Here is a 19,255-nt window from a genome sequence, read left to right as displayed (position 1 = left end):
CCACCCATGGCTGCACTCCTGCCCAATCATGTGAAATCCATAGGTTAGGGCCTAATTTATTTATTTCACTTGACTGATTTACATATGAACTGTAAATCAGTGAATTCTTAGAAATTGTTACATTTATATTTTTATTCAGTATAAATTGAAACTGTCTTTGCTAGAATAAGATTGACTCCATATTAATGCAATGATTAATGAATGAGATGTTCGACGAGCAGGTGTCCATATACTTTTGGTCATGTAGTATATGTTTATTGTAACATGTTACCCTTTGGCTCGCAAACTAACCAGAATGTATGTATGTCAAATGTGAATCTCAAATATAACCATAAAGTGATGCAACCGAACATCAAGTTGCAAGTCACGCCCCTCCCAGTTCAGTTAAGGACATAGTCATCACTACCGTGTACAGAAGTTCTGTCGTTGCATCATTTCAGGCGCTGAGGAGAATACTATTAATTCACCCCTTTGTGTCAACGACAAAGGTATGTTTCTCACTAAACTATGTTAATGCATTTTAGACATTTCAATCGAATGTGTATTTATCACGGTGTGAATCTTAACTTGTCTTTTCTATGACCGGGTAGTTCGTGCGGCTTGACAAAGCCACATGGCACATACGTTTACATGACCATGTGTGGAGCAGAGAGCGACACAGTATTTTGTTTATTAATAAATGTGATGGGGGCTCGCTTTGTGAAACCGGTTTTGATGTCTTAACAGTAATAAATACTACTTCGAATACACAGTTTAATACGTTGACGTCAATAGTTTATAGACGTCATTAACTGCAAACGTTTCTTTCCGACCATGGCAAAATGTGTAGAATTGCAGGAAATTAACGAAAACATTTTCTCTCCCCTGTCAAAAGGGCCGCTAAAATGTTTTGCTCGCAAGTTCGCTGCATGTGTGGTTATGGATGTGGGTACTCAGACCTGCGAGTCACTGCGCACCCTCGTGATGATGAGTTCAGATTTTGTGGCCCCCACCCAAAAGTATGGTATGATAGTGTGGTGTGTTATAGTTTCCTATCAGATTAGCAAAGGTGCACTATGTCCATTTCTATTTCAGCATATTGGACGACTCATTCATATTCCATTTACCCAGTTGTAACAGCGATGGGTATAGCTACTACTACGTGATACTCACATTTTCCTTATACCCATCACGAGGTTGCTACAACCTAGCTTATTAATGAACGTTTATAATGTAGGTGCACACAGGCCGAGAGACTGATGCAAACGAGAGTTTCTATTGGACAAATTCAAGTATGTTAATCCCCGTTTTGTTCCGTTTGCTTCCATTTAAGATACTTTTTTTTCAACAGAATCCACGGAATGAATACACCGCTGATCATGCGTAAACACACAGCCACGTATTTCTTCTTGCGTTTTATTCCTTCTGTGCGCTCCTCTTACATCCTCCCGTCGCTTGTGGACTTCAATGCACAACGCATCAGCTGTATGTGATCAGGCAAAAAAAAACGTAACTTTACAGTGTCGGGCCCCTGTGGCAATACATTAGTAAAACCACAAGCTTACCTTGACTTGGAAGAGTTCCAGTGTTGTGTTGGTCATAGCCAGCTAGCTAACATAGCATCCTGCTGTTTGGGCGGAGTGTTTCAGTAGGCTAAACTAGCTAGCTGCATTTGCTAGCTAAGTAAGTAAAACTGAAAGTGGGGGAAAAAATGACAATCTCTCTATACATTTCTCTCTTGCTTCTCCTTAATTTTCATTGTCTTTCTCTCTCTTTGAGTCAACTACTCACCACATGCAATGCTAGCTAGCTATATCTTATGCTTTCAGTACTAGATTAATTCTCTGATCCTTTGATTGGGGGGACAACATGTCAGTTGGTGCTGCAAGAGCCCTGATAGGTAGGAGGACATCCTCCGGAGGTTGTCATAATTACTGTGTAAGTCTATTGTAAGGGGTTAGAACCAAGAGCCTCCTAGATTTTTTAAAAAGTCAATGTACCCAGAGGAGGACAGAAGCTAGCTGTCCTCCGGCTACCTCATGGTGCTACCATACAGAGTGCTGTTGAGGCTACTGTAGACCTTTGCAAAATAGTGTGTTTTGATCATTAATTGGTGGCGTGATTATATTTAGTATTGTTTTATCTAAAAAGGATAACTTTTTACATGTTTTACTATTTTTATGAAATTCACTGAGGATGGTCCTGCCCTTCCTCCTGAGGATCCTCCACTGGTTGAAAGGTTGTAAAGAACAGATACGAAAGGGGCACTAGTCTCTGGACCATCTTCTCTGCCCTTTGTGGCATGTATTTATTACACCCTCTCCCTCTTTCTATCTCCCCCGCCCCGCTCTCTCCAGCCCCAGGATGTGTGGTATATGGGCCTTGTTTGGCAGTGATGAGTGCCTGTCGGTTCAGTGCACCAGCGCTATGAAGATTGCCCACCGGGGCCCTGACGCCTTTCGCTTTGAGAACATCAACGGCTTCACTAACTGTTGTTTCGGCTTCCATCGCCTGGCTATTGTAGACCAGCTGTATGGCATGCAGCCCATCCGCATCAAGAAGTTCCCCTACCTCTGGCTTGTCTACAACGGAGAAATCTACAACCACCATACGGTAGGTCTAGCCTGGACTCCACATTGTTTCACATATCCCAGGCTCAATAGATTTGCAAACACCACAGTAGTTATGGCCCATAGACATAAGGTATAGCCTGGAATCCAGATTGTGTTACTGTTTTATGCCACAAATCCCAGGCTATGGTAGGAGATCTACAAATCACACCGTAGTTACGGCCCATAGACATATAGTAAGATATTGCCTGAAATCCAAACTTCTGGGCCCCAGGCTACTGTAGGAATGGAGATGGTACCAGGCCTCAAGGAACCCTAGTATCTGGCCAAGTTTTGGTGTGGAACGTATTGAGTTTCTACTTGCAGGTCACGAAGCAGGGATATAGTATGGCTTTAGTCCAGTTAACTCCTCCTTTCTTAAAAGGTACTATTTCTATGACAAATAGACTTACGTGGCCAAAGAAGTTAAGTAAACTTTTGTTAATGTGAGTTTGTGAAAACAGGGAGGGAAGAAAGTCGTAATATCTTCAAAGATCATATTGATAATGGTATTATCTGTCTTTAAAAAAAAAATGGCATTAAATTATTATCTCATCTTTTGTAGTGTAATATTTGTGTTGTGGAGAAATGACCAGGCAGGAGACGGGAGTACAGTTAGTTTTCGTTTAATCAAAACCCCTTGTGCTCTACAGTTCCCGGCACCCCAGTGCGCATGTGCATTTCCTATTAGGTGAAGTAACGTAACACTGCCGTAATGCATTACTGCTCAGTAACAGCACAGTAACTTATATAAACAGATGTAGATCCCAGATACTACACTCCTCACCCATAGTGTTTAACTCCCAGAGAACAAGGTAAATATGTTAGGTAACTACTAATGCAATATCTGAACAATGCATTCTTAAACATTTTTCAACTACTGGGTTGAAGCAGACTTTTCAGAGCCCAGCACAAATCCAGGGGATTATTCTGCCCCGAAGATGGAGTTTGTGTCCTAATAACTAACCCAGGTAATGTCCTTTTTCTTTCCTTTTATCTAGGACATATTAAAGTGTTTGTTTTACTGTCTGTTACCTCCTTAACCAGCTCAACTCACAGGTCAAGCTTTTGAGGTGCCCTTCGATGTCGAATAGGATATATCCGCTCCTCCTGGGCTTCCTGTGGTGGGCCAGGTTCGGGTGGAAGGTCAGGCTCTGTCTCTCCTGTACGTCCACAGTCAGGAGAATAGTCCTGGGGGTCGTTATTGTTCTTGTTCTCTCGGCATGTCTCTGCTGGGGCGTTGGACCGTAGGCAGATGATCCACATGAACGTTGACCTGGCGATGACCAATTTGGACTTGGTAAGTCAAAGGTCCTCTGCGTTGCAAGATCACACCTGAGTTCCACAGGCGCTTAGGGTGTCTGAAATCACGTACCATCACCCTCTCTTCCTCTTTTAATTCTCTGACATTCTTTGAGTGTCTCATGAGCTTTCTTCTCAATTTGAGCATAATTTTCCTCCCTTGGTGACAGAGTCCGTGATGCAAATGCAATAGGGTGTTCTTCACCTGAGGGTAGAACATGTGAGATGACGGCTCCTACTCCGTATGGAGATGCATCACACGCGAGTCTCAGCTTCATCTCTGTGTTGTAGTGGGCAAGCCACTTTCTCTTTAGCAGACGCTGTTTGCAAGTCTTGAATGCTTCTTCGCATTGTGGGGACCAATTCCACTTTGTATCGGCCTGCAGAAGTTGGTGAAGCGGATGCAACAATGTGGACAAGTTTGCCACAAACTTTCCGTAATAGTTCAGGAGCCCCAAAAATGACCTCAGCTCTGAGATATTTGTGGGTGCTGGTGCGTTTACGATTGCTTCCACCTTGCTGTTGGTTGGGTGCAGACCTTGTGCATCAATCTTGTATCCGAGATACTGAACTGAGTCCTGGAGGAACTCACACTTGCTGCGTTTCATTCTCACTCTGTATTTCTCCAGTCTTGACATCACTTTGTCCAGCACTACCAGGTGCTCTCCAATGGTTGGTGCTGACACGAGGATGTCGTCCATGAAGCACACAACATGGTCTATACCGTCCAAGATCTGATCCATTTGTTGGAATATCGCTGGAGCTGTCGAGATTCCATAGGCCAAGCGATTGAATCTGAATAGCCCCTTGTGTGTATTGATGGTCAGATACTGTTCTGACTCCGGATCCAGCTTCAGTTGCTGATAGGCGAATGCCAGGTCCAGCTTACTGAACCTTCCCACCAGCTAGAGTGGCAAACAGATCTTCAGCGTTTGGTAGTGGATATTCCTCTGGTAGTATGCAGTGATTTACTGTGACCTTGAAGTCACCGCACATTCTGACGGTCTTGTCTTTCTTTGGGACTACAACAATCGGAGCGGCCCAGTTGCTTCTCGCTACTTTCGTGATTATGTTATTCTTCTGTAGGCGGTCCAGTTCCTTCTCTACTGCTTCCTTAAGAGCATAGGGAACTGGACGTGGTTTGTGAATGATAGGCTTGGTTCCTTCTTGCACTCTGACTTTTGCTGTGAAGTCTTGTATTTCACCGTAGCCATCTTTGAAAAGTTATTTGTGCTTCTCCAGCATGTTAGTGAGTGTAGCCTGACTCACTGGTTTGTCATTTCTCAGACTGAAGATTTCTCCCCAGTTCAACTTGATCTTTTGTAGCCAGTTTCTGCCTAGCAAGGCTGATTTTTCTCCTTTAACAATGACAAGCGGTAGCGTCCACTCCTTCCCCTCATACCGGACTGGTACCTGGATCTGCCCTAACACAGGAATAGTGTCACCAGTGTATGAAGAAAGGCGGATGGACGCGGGCTGAAGAGGGCACTTTTTTTTTGTAGAGTCTCTCTGGAACCAGAGATACAGACGCTCCGGTGTCCAGCTGCATTCTTACTGGTTTTCCCGCTAACTCCATGTTGAGATAGATTCCATCTTTTAGTTGTTGAGCTGTGTACACTGTGAACAGTTCCACTACTGTTTCAGTTGTACCTTCCTCTTCTTGTGCTGCGTCTGACACTTTGTGTGCTCTTGCCGTGCGTTTCGAGGCTTTACACACTCTCTGTAAATGTCCAACCTTTCCACAATTGTGGCACTTTTCATTTTGGAATCGACATTCACTGTGCTGATGATTATCTCCCCCACATCTGTAGCAACTTGGCTTAAACCTTTGAGATGTGGGCTGCTTTGTTCTTGTGTAACCTAGACGACGGGACTGAAAAAAGTGTGACTTTTGTGAGCTTTTTTCACCACGTGCATCACTGACCTTGTGAACACCTTTCTGACGTTCTGCATGTCCCGATAGCTCAGTATCCCTGTGGGAAAGCTCGAGTCAAAGTGCTATATCACAGGCTTTCTTAAAGGTCAGGTCCTTCTGTGATATGCTTCACCTGTGAGACCACATACAAACTTGTCTCGGAGAGCATCTTCAAGAAATCGTGCAAACTCGCATGTACTTGCCAGCCTTTTCAAAACAAGGATGTAGTCAGCCACGGTTTCCCCTTGACTCTGGTGACGTTGGTAAAATCTGAAACGTTCTGCAATGAGAATTGGCTTAGGCTTGAAATACCTTGAAAGAGTTTCAGTCAGTTCTGCATAGTTCAACTCCACTGCTTTCATTGGTTCAATGAGACCTTTCAGCAATCCATACTCAGTTGGACCCAAAACACTGAGAAATACATCTGCTTTCTTTCCATCTTTGATTTCATTTGCAGCCAGCCAACGCTCAAAACGCTCCAAATAGGAATCAAACTCTGGTACTCGACCAATGGTTGCCATTTTCACCGTTAATTGTTCAGTTTCCTTATTCCTTTGTATTCCTTAATTTTCATCTAATTCTTCACTTCAGAAGTTTCTGCAATTACTTCATTCACTGCACTCATTTGTGTTTACGTTCCTTCTTCCTTTTTTTTTCTTGACAATATTTCTCCACTGAGATCGCCTAATTTCAATGGGTTCAATGAGGCCGTTTTTAACCACCAGAGGGCAGTGTCGCTATTCTGGACTCCAATAGTCTTGCTACTTGGCAGCTCCTGAATACTGTACTAGCAGTGCTTAGCCTTCTCTACTGGCGAAAGAAAATAAAAAATAACTGACGAATTACATAATTATTTTGAGTTTCATTATTCACGCAAAATTCTCCCCTTCAAGCAATGTCCGTTTATGTAGTTTAATCACCTCGTTGCCACTAATATTTGTGTTGTGGAGAAATGACCAGGGAGGAGACGGGAGTACAGTTAGTTTTCGTTTAGTCAAAACCCCTCGTGCTCGAGAGTTCCCGGCACCCCAGTGCGCATGTGCATTTCCTATTAGGTGGAGTAACGTAACACTGCCATAATGCATTACTGCTCAGTAACAGCACAGTAACTAATATAAACAGATGTAGATCCCAGATACTACATGTAGTATGCACAATTGTTGGATGTGATTGTGCATACATTACTTACAATCCATTGTGATTCAGTTATAAGCATGTATTTGGACAGTGAAGCTAAAACGTTTAATTTGGCTTCATACTCTAGCATTATGGATTTGAGATCAAATGTTTTATATGAGGTGACAGTACAGAATGTACATTTTATTTTAGGGTATTTTCATACATATCTGATTTACTGTTTAGATAATGAGTGAGAAAGTATCAGAGGCATAAATATCATACCCCCTAAAAATGCTAAACTCCCCTGTTATTTGTAATGGTGAGAGGGTAGCATGTTTTGAGGGCATGATCCTTGTGCATCTGTAACTTTCTCACTCATCATTATTCACGATTCATTTATGATTATCTGTAATCATTGTAGCATCCACAAGTCCGGGCTATGGATGGGTCACTCAAGGTCATTCAGAGACTTGTCCTGAAGCCACTCCTGCATTGTCTTGGGTGTGTGCTTAGGGTCGTTGTCCTGTTGGAAGGTGAACCTTCACCCCAGTTTGAGTTCCAGAGCACTCTGGGGCAGGTTTTCATCAAGGATCTTCCTGTACTTTGCTCCGTTCATCTTTGCCTCGATCCTGACTAGTCTCCCATTCCCTGCTGCTGAAAAATGCAACATGGTGCCAGATTTCCTCCAGATGTGACACTTGGCATTCAGGCCAAGGAGTTCTATCTTGGTTTCATCAGACCAGAGAATCTTGTTTCTCATGGTCTGAGAGTCTTTAGGTGCCTTTTGGTAAACTCCAAGCAGGCTGTCATGTGCCTTTTATTGAGGAGTGGCTTCTGTCTGTCCACTCTACCGTAAAGGCCTGATTGGTGGAGTGCTGTAGAGATGGTTGTCTTTCTGGTAGGTTGTCTTTCTGGTAGGTTATCCGATCTCCACAGAGGAACTCTGAAACTCTGTCAGAGTGACCATCGGGTTCTTGGTCACCTCCCTGACCAGGGAAGGCTCTTCTCCCCCAATTGCTCTGTTCGGCCAGGTGGCCAGCTCTAGAAAGAGTCTTGGTGGTTCCAGACTTGTTGTTGTGTTGAATTGTTTGCTACCCTTCCCCAGATCTGTGCCTCAATACACAATCCTGTCTCAGAGCTCCACTAACAATTTCCTGAACCTCATGGCTTAGTTTTTGCTCTGACATGCACTGTCAACTGTGGGACCTTTATATAGACAGGTGTGTGCCTTTTTCAAATCATGTCCAATCAATTGAATTTATCACAGGTGGACTCCAATCAAGTTGTTGAAACATCTCAAGGATGATCAATGGAAACAGGATGCATCTGAGTTCAATTTTGAGTCATAGCAAAGGGTCGCTTTGTCATTATGGGGTATTGTGTGTAGATTGCTGAGGATTTTAAAAATTTGATCCATTTTAGAATAAGGCTGTAACCAACATAACAAAATGTGGAAAAAATCAAGGGGTCTGAATACATTCCTAAGGCACTGTAAGTATGAAAATACCCTCAAATAAAAGGGGACATTCTGTACTGTCACCTCATATGCTGGAGTATAGAGCCCAGTGGTGTAAAGTACTTACGTAAATAAATTAAAGTACTTACAAAGTAGTTTTTTTATTTTGATACATTTCTAAAGAATTTACATTGTGAATGCTTAGCAGGACAGGAAAATGGTCCAATTCACTCACTTATCAAGAGGACAACCCTGGTCATCCCTACTGCCTCTGATCTGGCAGACTCACTAAACACAAATGCTTCGTTTGTAAATTATGTCTGAGTGTTCCTCTGGCTGTCCGTAAATAAAAAAAAAACAGAAAATTGTGCCGTCTGGTTGCTTAATATAAGTAATTAGAAATTATTTATACTTTTACTCTTGATTCTTAAGTTATGTATATTTTAGCAATTACATTTACTATTGATGCTTAAGACTAAATAGTTTAAACTTTTACTCAAGTAATATTTTACTGGGTGACTTTTACTTGAGTCATTTTATATTAAAGTATCTTTACTTTTACTCGAATAAGATGATTGGGTACTTTTTCCACCTCTGATAGAGCCAAATTAAAAGTTTTTGCTTCACTGTCCAAATAAATATGTTGGTGAGTGTATGTCATGAGCATGTATGACCACTTGTAATGTCTTATGTCTCATAATAATCCTAATACCTTTCTCCATCTTCCTCCTTCTTTAGCTGAAGGAGCGGTTTGAGTTTACTGACTACCAGACCAAAGTAGATGGTGAGATCCTGCTTCACCTGTATGAGCGCTTCGGCATTCAGAAGATGGCGTCCCTATTGGATGGAGTGTTCGCCTTCGTCCTCCTGGACACAGCCAATAGGAAGGTTTTCCTGGGGAGGGATACGTATGGCGTGCGGCCTTTGTTCAAACTACTGACTGACGACGGCTTCCTGGCTGTGTGCTCTGAGGCAAAAGGTTAGAGGGGACTACTTACTTGATATCTCCATTGGGGTTGAGCTGTTTTGGTTGCTACACAAGTGGATTAAAGAACAATACCTATTCAGGATAGGATAGGATGAACTTTGTCACAGAGTGTAGGAAAAAAATTAACTACTCAACTCTATTGCTATTCAATGGAAATTCACTCGGTCAAGTACAATTGTAACAAAATGCTAAGATGTTGTTTCTAGTGTGTAACAACAGTGTTAATACACAGGTCTGATAACAACTTAATGTAAAGTGTTTCCATGTTTGTTCTTAAACACATGTTTTTTTCTGTTTGTTCCCAGGTCTGACTGATATCACCCACTCAATGTCCTCACCTCCTAAGATCACTCCATTCCTCCCAGGACACTTTGAGGTGTTTGACCTGAAGCCCACAGGGAAGGTAGGGTCTATTCAGATGGATCGCTTCCACTGCTGCACCCAGGAGCCCAACCATGCTGCCTATGACACAGTAGAGAGGCTCCCCTCAGGTACACACCCATCCATAGTATTTCCATAATGTCAGCATCATGATTGACAGCGGCCAAGGTTACAGATTATTTAACTGTGCCACTACCTGTCGCTAGCTATCAGTGAAAGATGACAGATGTTGTTTGACACATAAGATGAAGAGAGGAATGGGTCACTGATTGTTCTTTTAGGATGCAGGTTTTTGGTATTAAGGGTATTGCCATGAATGAAGCCTGTTGTCCAACTGAAATCATTGTAGTCACCGACAATGGGAGTTGGATGTGTAGTATGCTAGAGTTGATTTGCTGGTCTTCAACCATTCAGTTGACTGGTCCCTGTGTGATGACAGTAAGATGTCTTGCTGTCCTCTAGGTTTTGTCCCAGAGACAGTGAAGAGCAACATCCGGTCTTTGTTTGAGAACGCTGTCCGGAAACGCCTCATGGCCCACAGGAGGATCGGCTGTCTTCTCTCAGGTACAAATAATGATTATTACAGAGTATGTTTGCCTCTTTGTGTAGTGTCACACATGAAAGCTTGTGCCTTGAGTTAGCAATGCTTGAGGTCTTTTACTTGTTGTTTTCAGTAATACTTGTCTGTGCAAATACATCAATGATAATACATTCTTATTATCTTTACACCATAGGTCAAATTAAACGTGTGATAATCTAGTAAATGAGGTGTATGACTGTTATTATATATTTCTATCAGGTGGTTTGGACTCTAGTCTGGTGGCAGCTACGCTGGTTAAACTGGCCAAAGAGGAGAAGTTGAAGTACCCCATCCAGACCTTCGCTATCGGGGCTGAAGACAGCCCAGACATTCTGGCTGCTCGCAAGGTGAGTGAGGCTCTCTCCAGCCTCCATAGAGAGACTCTGCCTTATAATATAATGGTGATGATATTGTTATGGAACTGGTTGGGTAGGTTTTAGGAGCATGATTAGACACTACCACTTCTACACTCCATCCCCAGGGGGGCAGCAGCAACCGGGTCCAGGTGCTCTGTCAAGCCTTGATGAAGCCCATAAGTACAGGCAATCAGGTTGAGCGTGAACGATTCAGAGAGAGGTGGCCATAGAGCCCCTCGGCCTGCAAGTCTTTATTTTTTTGTTTTAGTTAACCTTTTCAGTTTTGGAGCGGTCTTTTGAAGTTTATTTTTGTAAATATATATTTTGGTCACCCTTTTCAACAACAAATAATAATCTGCTTGGGCTAGCTGACCCATAGGACTCAGGACTGAACTGGCCCTGGATCCCTGTAAGTTTGCTGTCTTCTGAGCGCATGTACATACAGCACTGACCTCATACGCTGATTTCTCACATAGTTGCACATCTTACATCAAGTTACAGACCAGTTAACCAGGCCTAAGACTTGTAGATTTAGCGAGCCCAACAATATTAGCAGGCTAGTTAATCAGTTTCGTAACAAAAAAACTTCATAATCAGTAATAATCTAACTTTATTTTTGTATCACCTTTTACCCAATACATTACAGCTCCCAGGTCATTACAAAGGAGCAAAGACTCCTTTGTGAAGAAGCCTGTGAACTCATTGCTCCCTGTAATTGTAAAAGAGTATGTGTTCTCAATAAACTGAAGGCAATAAATAGATAGAACATGAATGAATGTCTTGGTGAATGCCTTGTGTTGTTCCAGGTGGCGTCCTACATCGGCAGTGAGCACCACGAGGTGAACTTCACCCCTGAGGAGGGTCTCAAAGCTGTGGAGGAGGTCATCTTTCACCTGGAGACCTATGACATCACCACCATACGCGCCTCTGTCGGTGAGAGAGCACACTGTCCCATTGAAGATGAATTAATAGGCTATGAGAATGACACATTTGTGAAATACCGAGACACTAGACAGCTTCTTTGTACCTTGTCAATGTGCCCAATGACCTGGACAAAGGGAGTCTGGACAGGCTGCATTCCCTTTCCTCCTGATTGGCTGGATTGAATCCCAGTGGAATCCTGGGAGATTAGTGAGTGTGGCCTGTAAAAGCCTGTCAATAGAGAGAAGCAATCAGTCAGACCTTGGCCTAATATGTTGATGAAATACTTGGTTCAGTTTGTCTGGTACAATTGAACAGTCCCAAAAGTGCAAACTTGAAGTAAAGACCAAAGTTCATGTGATGATCAGTTTACTTTCATTTACTTTTTTCCTGCTAAATACAGATGGTTTTATTTGTCTCTTGATGGCGCGATAACCTTTTTTTATAAGAAATGTACAGTATATTTGGCAAGGCTTAAGTTATAGCCAAGGGAGTACTTCAACTCAATTCTGTTTCCAATAATCCTTTCTCATTCTGCAGGCATGTACCTAGTGTCAAAGTACATCCGTGAGAAGACTGACAGCGTGGTGATCTTCTCTGGGGAAGGCTCTGACGAGCTGACACAAGGATACATCTACTTCCACAAGGTACTGTAAGTCTGTTCCACATCAGAGATGTGTCGTTCTCTCCCCCTCACCAAATTTCATGTACCAGACAGTGTTGTGTTGACTGCAGTAGTCAATTCAGGAAGTGCAGGAATTGAAAATATTTATTAGAAATCAATGGGAAATTCCTGGTTTGACTTAATTGAAATTGGAATTGAACCCAACCCTGGAACCAGTTGTTATGTCTGGGAATATGAGCTGAGTTGTTGTGTTTCCTGTTCCAGGCTCCCACTCCCAAGGCAGCAGCAGAGGACAGTGTTCGTCTGTTGAAGGAGCTGTACCTGTTTGACGTGCTCAGAGCAGACCGCACCACCTCTGCACATGGGTAGGGGCATCAACCTATTTTTCAATACATTCATTCATTTTTACATCCATTCCTCAAACTTGTCAGACCGCTATCTGCTCTTCTTTCTTTCCTTTCTTTCTTTCTTTCTTTCTTTCTTTCTTTCTTTCTTTCTTTCTTTCTTTCTTTCTTTCTTTCTTTTCAGAAGCTATAGGTTTAATACAGAAGATCTAGGATTCTGACTTTCCTCTTCTCTCTACAGTCTAGAGCTAAGAGTGCCTTTCCTGGACCACAGGTTCACAGCATACTACCTCTCCCTGCCTGAGGAGATGAGGCAACCTAAGGTCAGTTTTCTCAGCCTTATCACCATATGCTCACTATCCCAATCTCCCTATCCCCTACATTTGTCTCTGATGAGATAATGGGGTATGAAATCGGAAGTAATGTACTGTTAGGTTCTAAATAAGAGTAAAAACTGACGGGCAACTATGAAAAGCTCAAACCAAGTTTATTCACCCAATGGGTCAGACAGACGCACAGACAAAGACATGTTCCCACCAGCCCAAGTATATCTACCCCACGTTAGGTGAAGTCTCCTCCTTCCCTCTAAACTTTACATCTTTATTGCTAGGCAGGAAGCGTAGTGATGTGGGTAATAAACTGTTCCTTCTCCCTTAATGTGACCTGACCTCGGCCCCCATTCCTCACTAATCCACAGCTCTCCACCCTGATCAATGACCACATCCATGTGATTGCCTTTCCCTTACTCAGTAACATTCCAAGGCCCTAGCTCATATCCATCCTTAATTGACCCCACCGTATACATTCCTCCTACAGATTACCATTAACTTCTGGTGTAGCAAGTCCTTTCCATAGGATACCTGATGTCTAACAATAACATAAACGGTCTTCAATGCCCTTTCTCTCCCTCAGTGTCATGAATAAGGATATTTCATATTTTCATGTTTAGAAGTCAGAACCCATCAGTATTATTGCAAAAGTGGAAAAGATGTCTATTGAGTGATTGTAAGTGTTGTGTATCCAAATCAAGAGTCCTTGCAATAAAAATCTGTCTCTAAACATGTAAAGGGTTCCAGTGCTATAATTCCAAACACAGTTCAGTTTGACTGAGGGATGTGTTGTGTAACCAGGATGGAGTGGAGAAGCACCTCCTCAGAGACTCATTTAAAGGTCTGAACCTGATCCCAGACGAGATCCTATGGCGGCGTAAAGAGGCCTTCAGTGACGGAATAATGTCTGTCAAGAAGTCCTGGTACAACAGCCTGCAGGACCAGATGGAGTCTGAGGTATTTTTGTATTTGTATTATTATGGATCCCCATTAGCTACTGCAAAAGCAGCAGCTACTCTTCCTGGGGTCCAGCCAAATTAAGGCAGTTTATACAATTTTCAAACATTACAATACATTCACAGATTTCACAACACACTGTTTGTTCCCTCAGGCCTTTACTCCACCACAACATTACTACATTACTAAATCCATGTGTATGTATAGTGTTGTCGTGTGTGTGTGTGTGCACGTGTCTGACAATGTTTGTTGCTTCACAGTCCCGCTGTTCCATACGTTTAAAAAAAAATCTTTTTTATTTAAAAAAAAAATCTAATTTTACTGCTTGCGTCAATTCTTGATGTGGCATATAGTTCCATTGTGTCATGGCTCTATGTAGTACTGTGTATCTCCCATTGTCTGTTCTGGACATTGGGACTGTGGCATGTTTTGTGGGGTATGCATGGGTGTCCGAGCTGTGTGCCAGTAGTTTAGACAGACAGCTCGGTGCATTCAACATGGTGCATTCATAAATAAAAGTAGTAATGAAGTCAATCTCTCCTCCACTTTCAGCCAGGAGAGATTGACATTCATACAATTGTGGGCGGCAGGGTAGCCTAGTGGTTAGAGCTTTGGACTAGTAACCGAAAGGTTGCAAGTTCGAATCCCTGAGCTGACACGGTACAAATCTGTTGTTCTGCCCCTGAACAGGCAGTTAACCCACTGTTCCTAGGCCGTCATTGAAAATAAGAATTTGTTCTTAACTGACTTGCCTAGTAAAATAAAGGTAAAATAAAAATAATATATATTATTAATATTATCTTTGTGTACATCCAAGGGCCAGCTGTGCTCCTCTTGTTCTGAGCCAATTGCAATTTTCCTAACACTCCTTTTTTGTGGCACCTGACCACACGACTGAACAGTAGTCCAGGTGCAACAAAACTAGGTGCCTTTAGGACCTGTCTTGTTGATAGTGTCGTTAAGAAGGCAGAGCATCACTTTATTATGGACAGACTTTTCCCCATCTTAGCTACTACTGTATCAATATGTTTTGACCATGACAGTTTACATTCTAGTGTTACTCCAAGCAGTTTAGTCATCTCAATTTCCACATTATTTATTACAAGATTTATTTGAGGTTTAGGGTTTAGTGAGTGTTTTGTTCCAAATACAATGCTTTTAGTTTTAGAAATATTTCGGGCTAACTTATTCCTTGCTACTCACTCTGAAACTAACTGCAGCACTTTAAGTGTTGCAGTCATTTCAGTCGCTGTAGTAGCTGACGTGTATAGTTTTGAGTTATCCGCATATATATAAACTCTGGCTTTACTCAGTCAGTGGCATGTCGTTAGTAAAAATGGAAAAAAGCAAGGTACACATACACGCAGTCATACACACACAGCAGGCTCGCATGTTCACACACACACAGGCACGCTGGCACACGACATATACACACCCACACATTCTGACTCCTTCTTTCACTCCTCCAAGGTGAACGACTTCCAGCTGGAGAAGTCTCCTAAGACGTTCCCGTTCCTCCCTCCCAGAACTAAAGAGGCGTACTTCTACCGCCAGGTGTTTGAGAAGCTTTACCCGGGCCAAGCTGAGTGGCTCAGTCACTACTGGATGCCCCGCTGGATCAATGCGACAGACCCCTCAGCCAGAACCCTCTCCATCTACAAGCCTGACAAGGACCAGTGATACAGAAACAACAGTGGCTCTTTTCCAGTGTCCTCACTTGCGTAGCACTTAGAGTGAAGCAGTCTATTGAGCATGCATGCATTCTAAGTGCTATGCTAGTATAGATATTGGAACGTAGACTGTCAGCTGTCAATCAGTCACTTGTGCCATTATTACTACACCTCATCTTCACACTATTACTACACCCCCCCTTCACCACATATCTATCTGGAAACAGTCTGATGCTAAAGTTGTGATTTTTATGGAATTTTGGGTAACGATTAGGCTTACTTTTCATGCAAATGGTCACGGTTATTGTAATTTTTGTTTAAAAATGGTTTGACCTTGTAACGCTTCATAATGCATCTTTAGATAAGTCATATCTAATTAGCTACGATAAACCTAATGAATAGAACACAGCATTGGTGACATTCCTGTTTCAAAAACGAATGGATTTGACCTCTTGGAACTTTTGGAGATGAAACTTCTCCCAACCGTGCCGTTCCGCTCATAAAATGATTACCAACTACCCATTTCATGTAAAACTGCTATTGGGTAAATTATTTCTACTTGAATATAAAGTTGAATCCTCCTTTTCCTAAAATGAATTTATTAAGACTATTTTTTTAGTTCACGTTATTGACCATAATTGTCGGTTACACAATTATGCGATAATTATGGCAGCTCTATGGAGGAATCATCAAGCTCTAGTACTTAACCAGTGTTAATTACAGTTACAGTGTCGGTACTGATTTGGGAAACTGCTGTTTCACTAGGAATAGTTGATAATGTTGGAAGACTGGAATGATGCTGTAGGCCATCTATCTTGAATTCAGTAGCACTACTGTAATGCTTTCATCGATTTTTGTACCATATGGTGATTACATATAATAATATGTACTATCTTAATTACATACATATTTTAACAGCTTCAGACATTGGCTAAACCTTAACATGATATTTAACTGTTCCTAATGAGTGTTTTTTTCTGTTATTTACATTAAGTTAGATGCGTATAACCGGTACTGCAATTGTCCTTTTGCCTCTTACCCAGACAGGGAGTAGGCTGTAATAGGTTCAGTTCCGTGCAAGAAGATGTCTTGATTATGTCACAGGAGACAATAGACAGGATAGCTTTTAGGTATGGATCAGTTGCGGTCAGTGCCGTTCTATTTCAGCATGTTGGATGACTGTCATTCATATTCCATTCAGCCAGTTCAATGTAACAGCGATAGGTTCAGGCTAATACGTGCTTCTCATATTTTCCCTATACCCATCATGAGGTTGCTACAACCTAGCTTATGAATTAACATTTATAACGTAGCTGCACACAGAGACATATTTGAGGTGACAGTCAATACCGCCTTGTACACTCTGTCCTGCATCTAGCTGATATAGGACGTAATCATTGGTCCAACAGTTGAAACAGCGCCCCCGCCTAGACTGGAGGGTAACACCCTGCACGGCCTGGGTCTCTCATATGGACTGTCACTATCAGTGACACTTGCGATGTCTAACAATGACACAACTCTGTGTCTCCCCGTTTTGTTCCGTTTGCTTACTGTTTAAGAAACACGTTTCAACAGAATCCGCGGAATTAATACACCACTGATCACGCGTAAACACACAGCCACGTTGTATTTCTTCTCGCATCTGCGCGCTCCTCTTACCTCTTCCTGTCGCTTGTGGACTTCAATGCACAACACATCAGCTGTATGTGATCAGGCAAAAAAAAAACTTTCCAAGCCGGGGGCAATAATTTAATAAAACCACAAGCTTACCTTGACTTGGAAGAGTTCCAGTGTTGTGTTGGTCATAGCCAGCTCGCTAACATAGCAGCATCCTGCTGTTTGGGCGGAGTATTTCAGTATGCTAAACTCGCTAGCTGCATTTACTAGCTAAAAAACGACACACTCTATATACACTTCTCTCTTGCTTCTCCTGCAAATTGAAGAAATTAATTTGTTCAAAACTGTTCAACTATTGTCTTTCTCTCTCTCTTTGAGTCAACTATGTACCACATGCACTGCAGTGCGAGCTAGTTTATAGCTTATGCTTTCAGTACTAGATTAATTATCTGATTCTTTGATTGGGTGGACAACATGTCATTTTGTATTTGTATTGATTATGGATCCCCATTGCTGCAAGAGCTCTGATAGGGAGGAGGACATCCTCCAGAGGTTGTTATAATTACTGTGTAATTCTATGGAAGGGGTTGAGAACCATGAGCCTCCTAGGTTTTGTTTTGAAGTCGATGTACCCAGAGGAGGACTGAAGCTAGCTGTCCTCCTGCTACACCTTGGTGCTGCCCTACAGAGTGCTGCTGAGTCTACTGTAGACCTTCTTTGCAAAATAGTGTTTTAATCAATTATTTGGTTAGTGCTTATATTTATTATAGTATTGTTTCATCTAAAAAATAATTACTTTAAAAAGTTTTACTTAAAAAAATATATTAGAAAATTCACTGAGGATGGTTCTCCCCATCCGCCTCTGAGGAGCCTCCCCTGGTATAGATGGTATAGACATTCTCCTGTTCTTTACCCAACCTGATAAAGAGAAGTACCCCAATTCAACTCATGTCTTTTAAACATTTTAAATATCAGAACAGAATTATGATGAAACTTTGTAATGCTTTGATCAATCCCCAAGGTTCTTTCTTTGAACATTTCTTATTGAAAAGGATAATGCTCAACACTCACTCACCATTAAAAAAGTAGTATTTTATTGAAGCAACTATAAAAGCTTGACTATTGGGCCATAATCATAACATGTTTTCACCCCCCAAATCAGAGCAAAGACCATGACATGGTGTAATAGTGGTCTATAAACCATAATAAAGTGTGTGTGCGTGGATGTGTGTTTTTAGATTTATGTGAGGGTTCTTGCGTGAGTGTGTCGTTGAGATAACAATCGAATGTGTTACAGATTGAATGTCAAGCTGGGAACAACATGATTCAATTGAAGACAAAACATACTTGAGACAGACTCGTATAATGGGTTACATTACTTAAGGAAAATAGTGAAACCAAAAGACACACTGGAAGTTGGATGCTAACCATGGTGCATTTAATTGCACTTTGTTTTCTCAACTACGATCCATCTAGTCTAGACTGATGGAAATGTATGAAACTACAGCATTAGATGTCTAAAGTGATGTACATAATGCTATGTGTCTGTCTACTGTATTTCATCCTAACCACTACTGATATAAAAAGTGCCCCATACCCTTGACAATATCTATCTGATGTGTTTTTTTGTTGTTGTGTGTGTGTGGTCATGATATTCATGAGTTTGCATTACAATATCCGCACTTGTGGTCCTTCTGTGGCTCAGTTGGTAGAGCATGGCGCTTGTAACGCCAGGGTAGTGGGTTCGATTCCCGGGACCACCCATACGTAGAATGTATGCACACATGACTGTAAGTCGCTTTGGATAAAAGCGTCAGCTAAATGGCATATATTATTATTATTATTATCATACAACTTAAGTATAACGCAATATATTGGGAATGCATTCTAAGTACTATGGGTATCCTAATATGGCAAACACTGCACACTGCTGCTCATGCTCCCAGGTGATATTTATTTACTTTTCGACCCCTAAGTCTTCATCAAGCATCCATATCCCAGGTGGGGGTGGAAGGTCCTATATATAGGGACATTACTCAGTGACATCACTTCCTGAAACAGAAAGTAAAAAATGTATGACAGTACCAGTCAAAAGTTTGGACACACC

General features: G+C 41.9%; 1 protein-coding gene across 3 annotated transcripts; it reads left to right on the top strand.

The window, feature by feature from the left end:
- The first annotated feature begins 17 nt into the window (after positions 1-17).
- On the top strand, positions 18-18,756 carry asns (asparagine synthetase). Of its 3 annotated transcripts, none has more exons than XM_035792964.2 (12): positions 18-488; positions 2,337-2,592; positions 9,119-9,359; positions 9,674-9,859; positions 10,212-10,313; positions 10,549-10,676; positions 11,492-11,618; positions 12,147-12,253; positions 12,496-12,596; positions 12,817-12,898; positions 13,706-13,861; positions 15,332-18,756. In XM_035792964.2, the coding sequence occupies exons 2-12, from the start codon at positions 2,344-2,346 to the stop codon at positions 15,539-15,541; spliced, it is 1,689 nt and encodes a 562-aa protein (XP_035648857.1). In that variant the 5' UTR covers positions 18-488; positions 2,337-2,343; the 3' UTR covers positions 15,542-18,756. The 3 variants fall into 3 exon arrangements, with proteins under 3 accessions (XP_035648857.1, XP_035648856.2, XP_035648858.1); XM_035792963.2 differs by lacking the exon at positions 18-488 and adding an exon at positions 533-2,218; XM_035792965.2 differs by lacking the exon at positions 18-488 and adding an exon at positions 3,636-3,888 and having other exon boundaries at positions 2,452-2,592.
- Positions 18,757-19,255: the final 499 nt, after the last annotated feature.

Source organism: Oncorhynchus keta, chromosome 19 (genome assembly GCF_023373465.1).
Source record: "Oncorhynchus keta strain PuntledgeMale-10-30-2019 chromosome 19, Oket_V2, whole genome shotgun sequence".
Taxonomy (NCBI): domain Eukaryota; kingdom Metazoa; phylum Chordata; class Actinopteri; order Salmoniformes; family Salmonidae; genus Oncorhynchus; species Oncorhynchus keta.
Note: the sequence above shows the minus strand (reverse complement) of the source record. Positions and strands in the feature narration are given on the sequence as shown.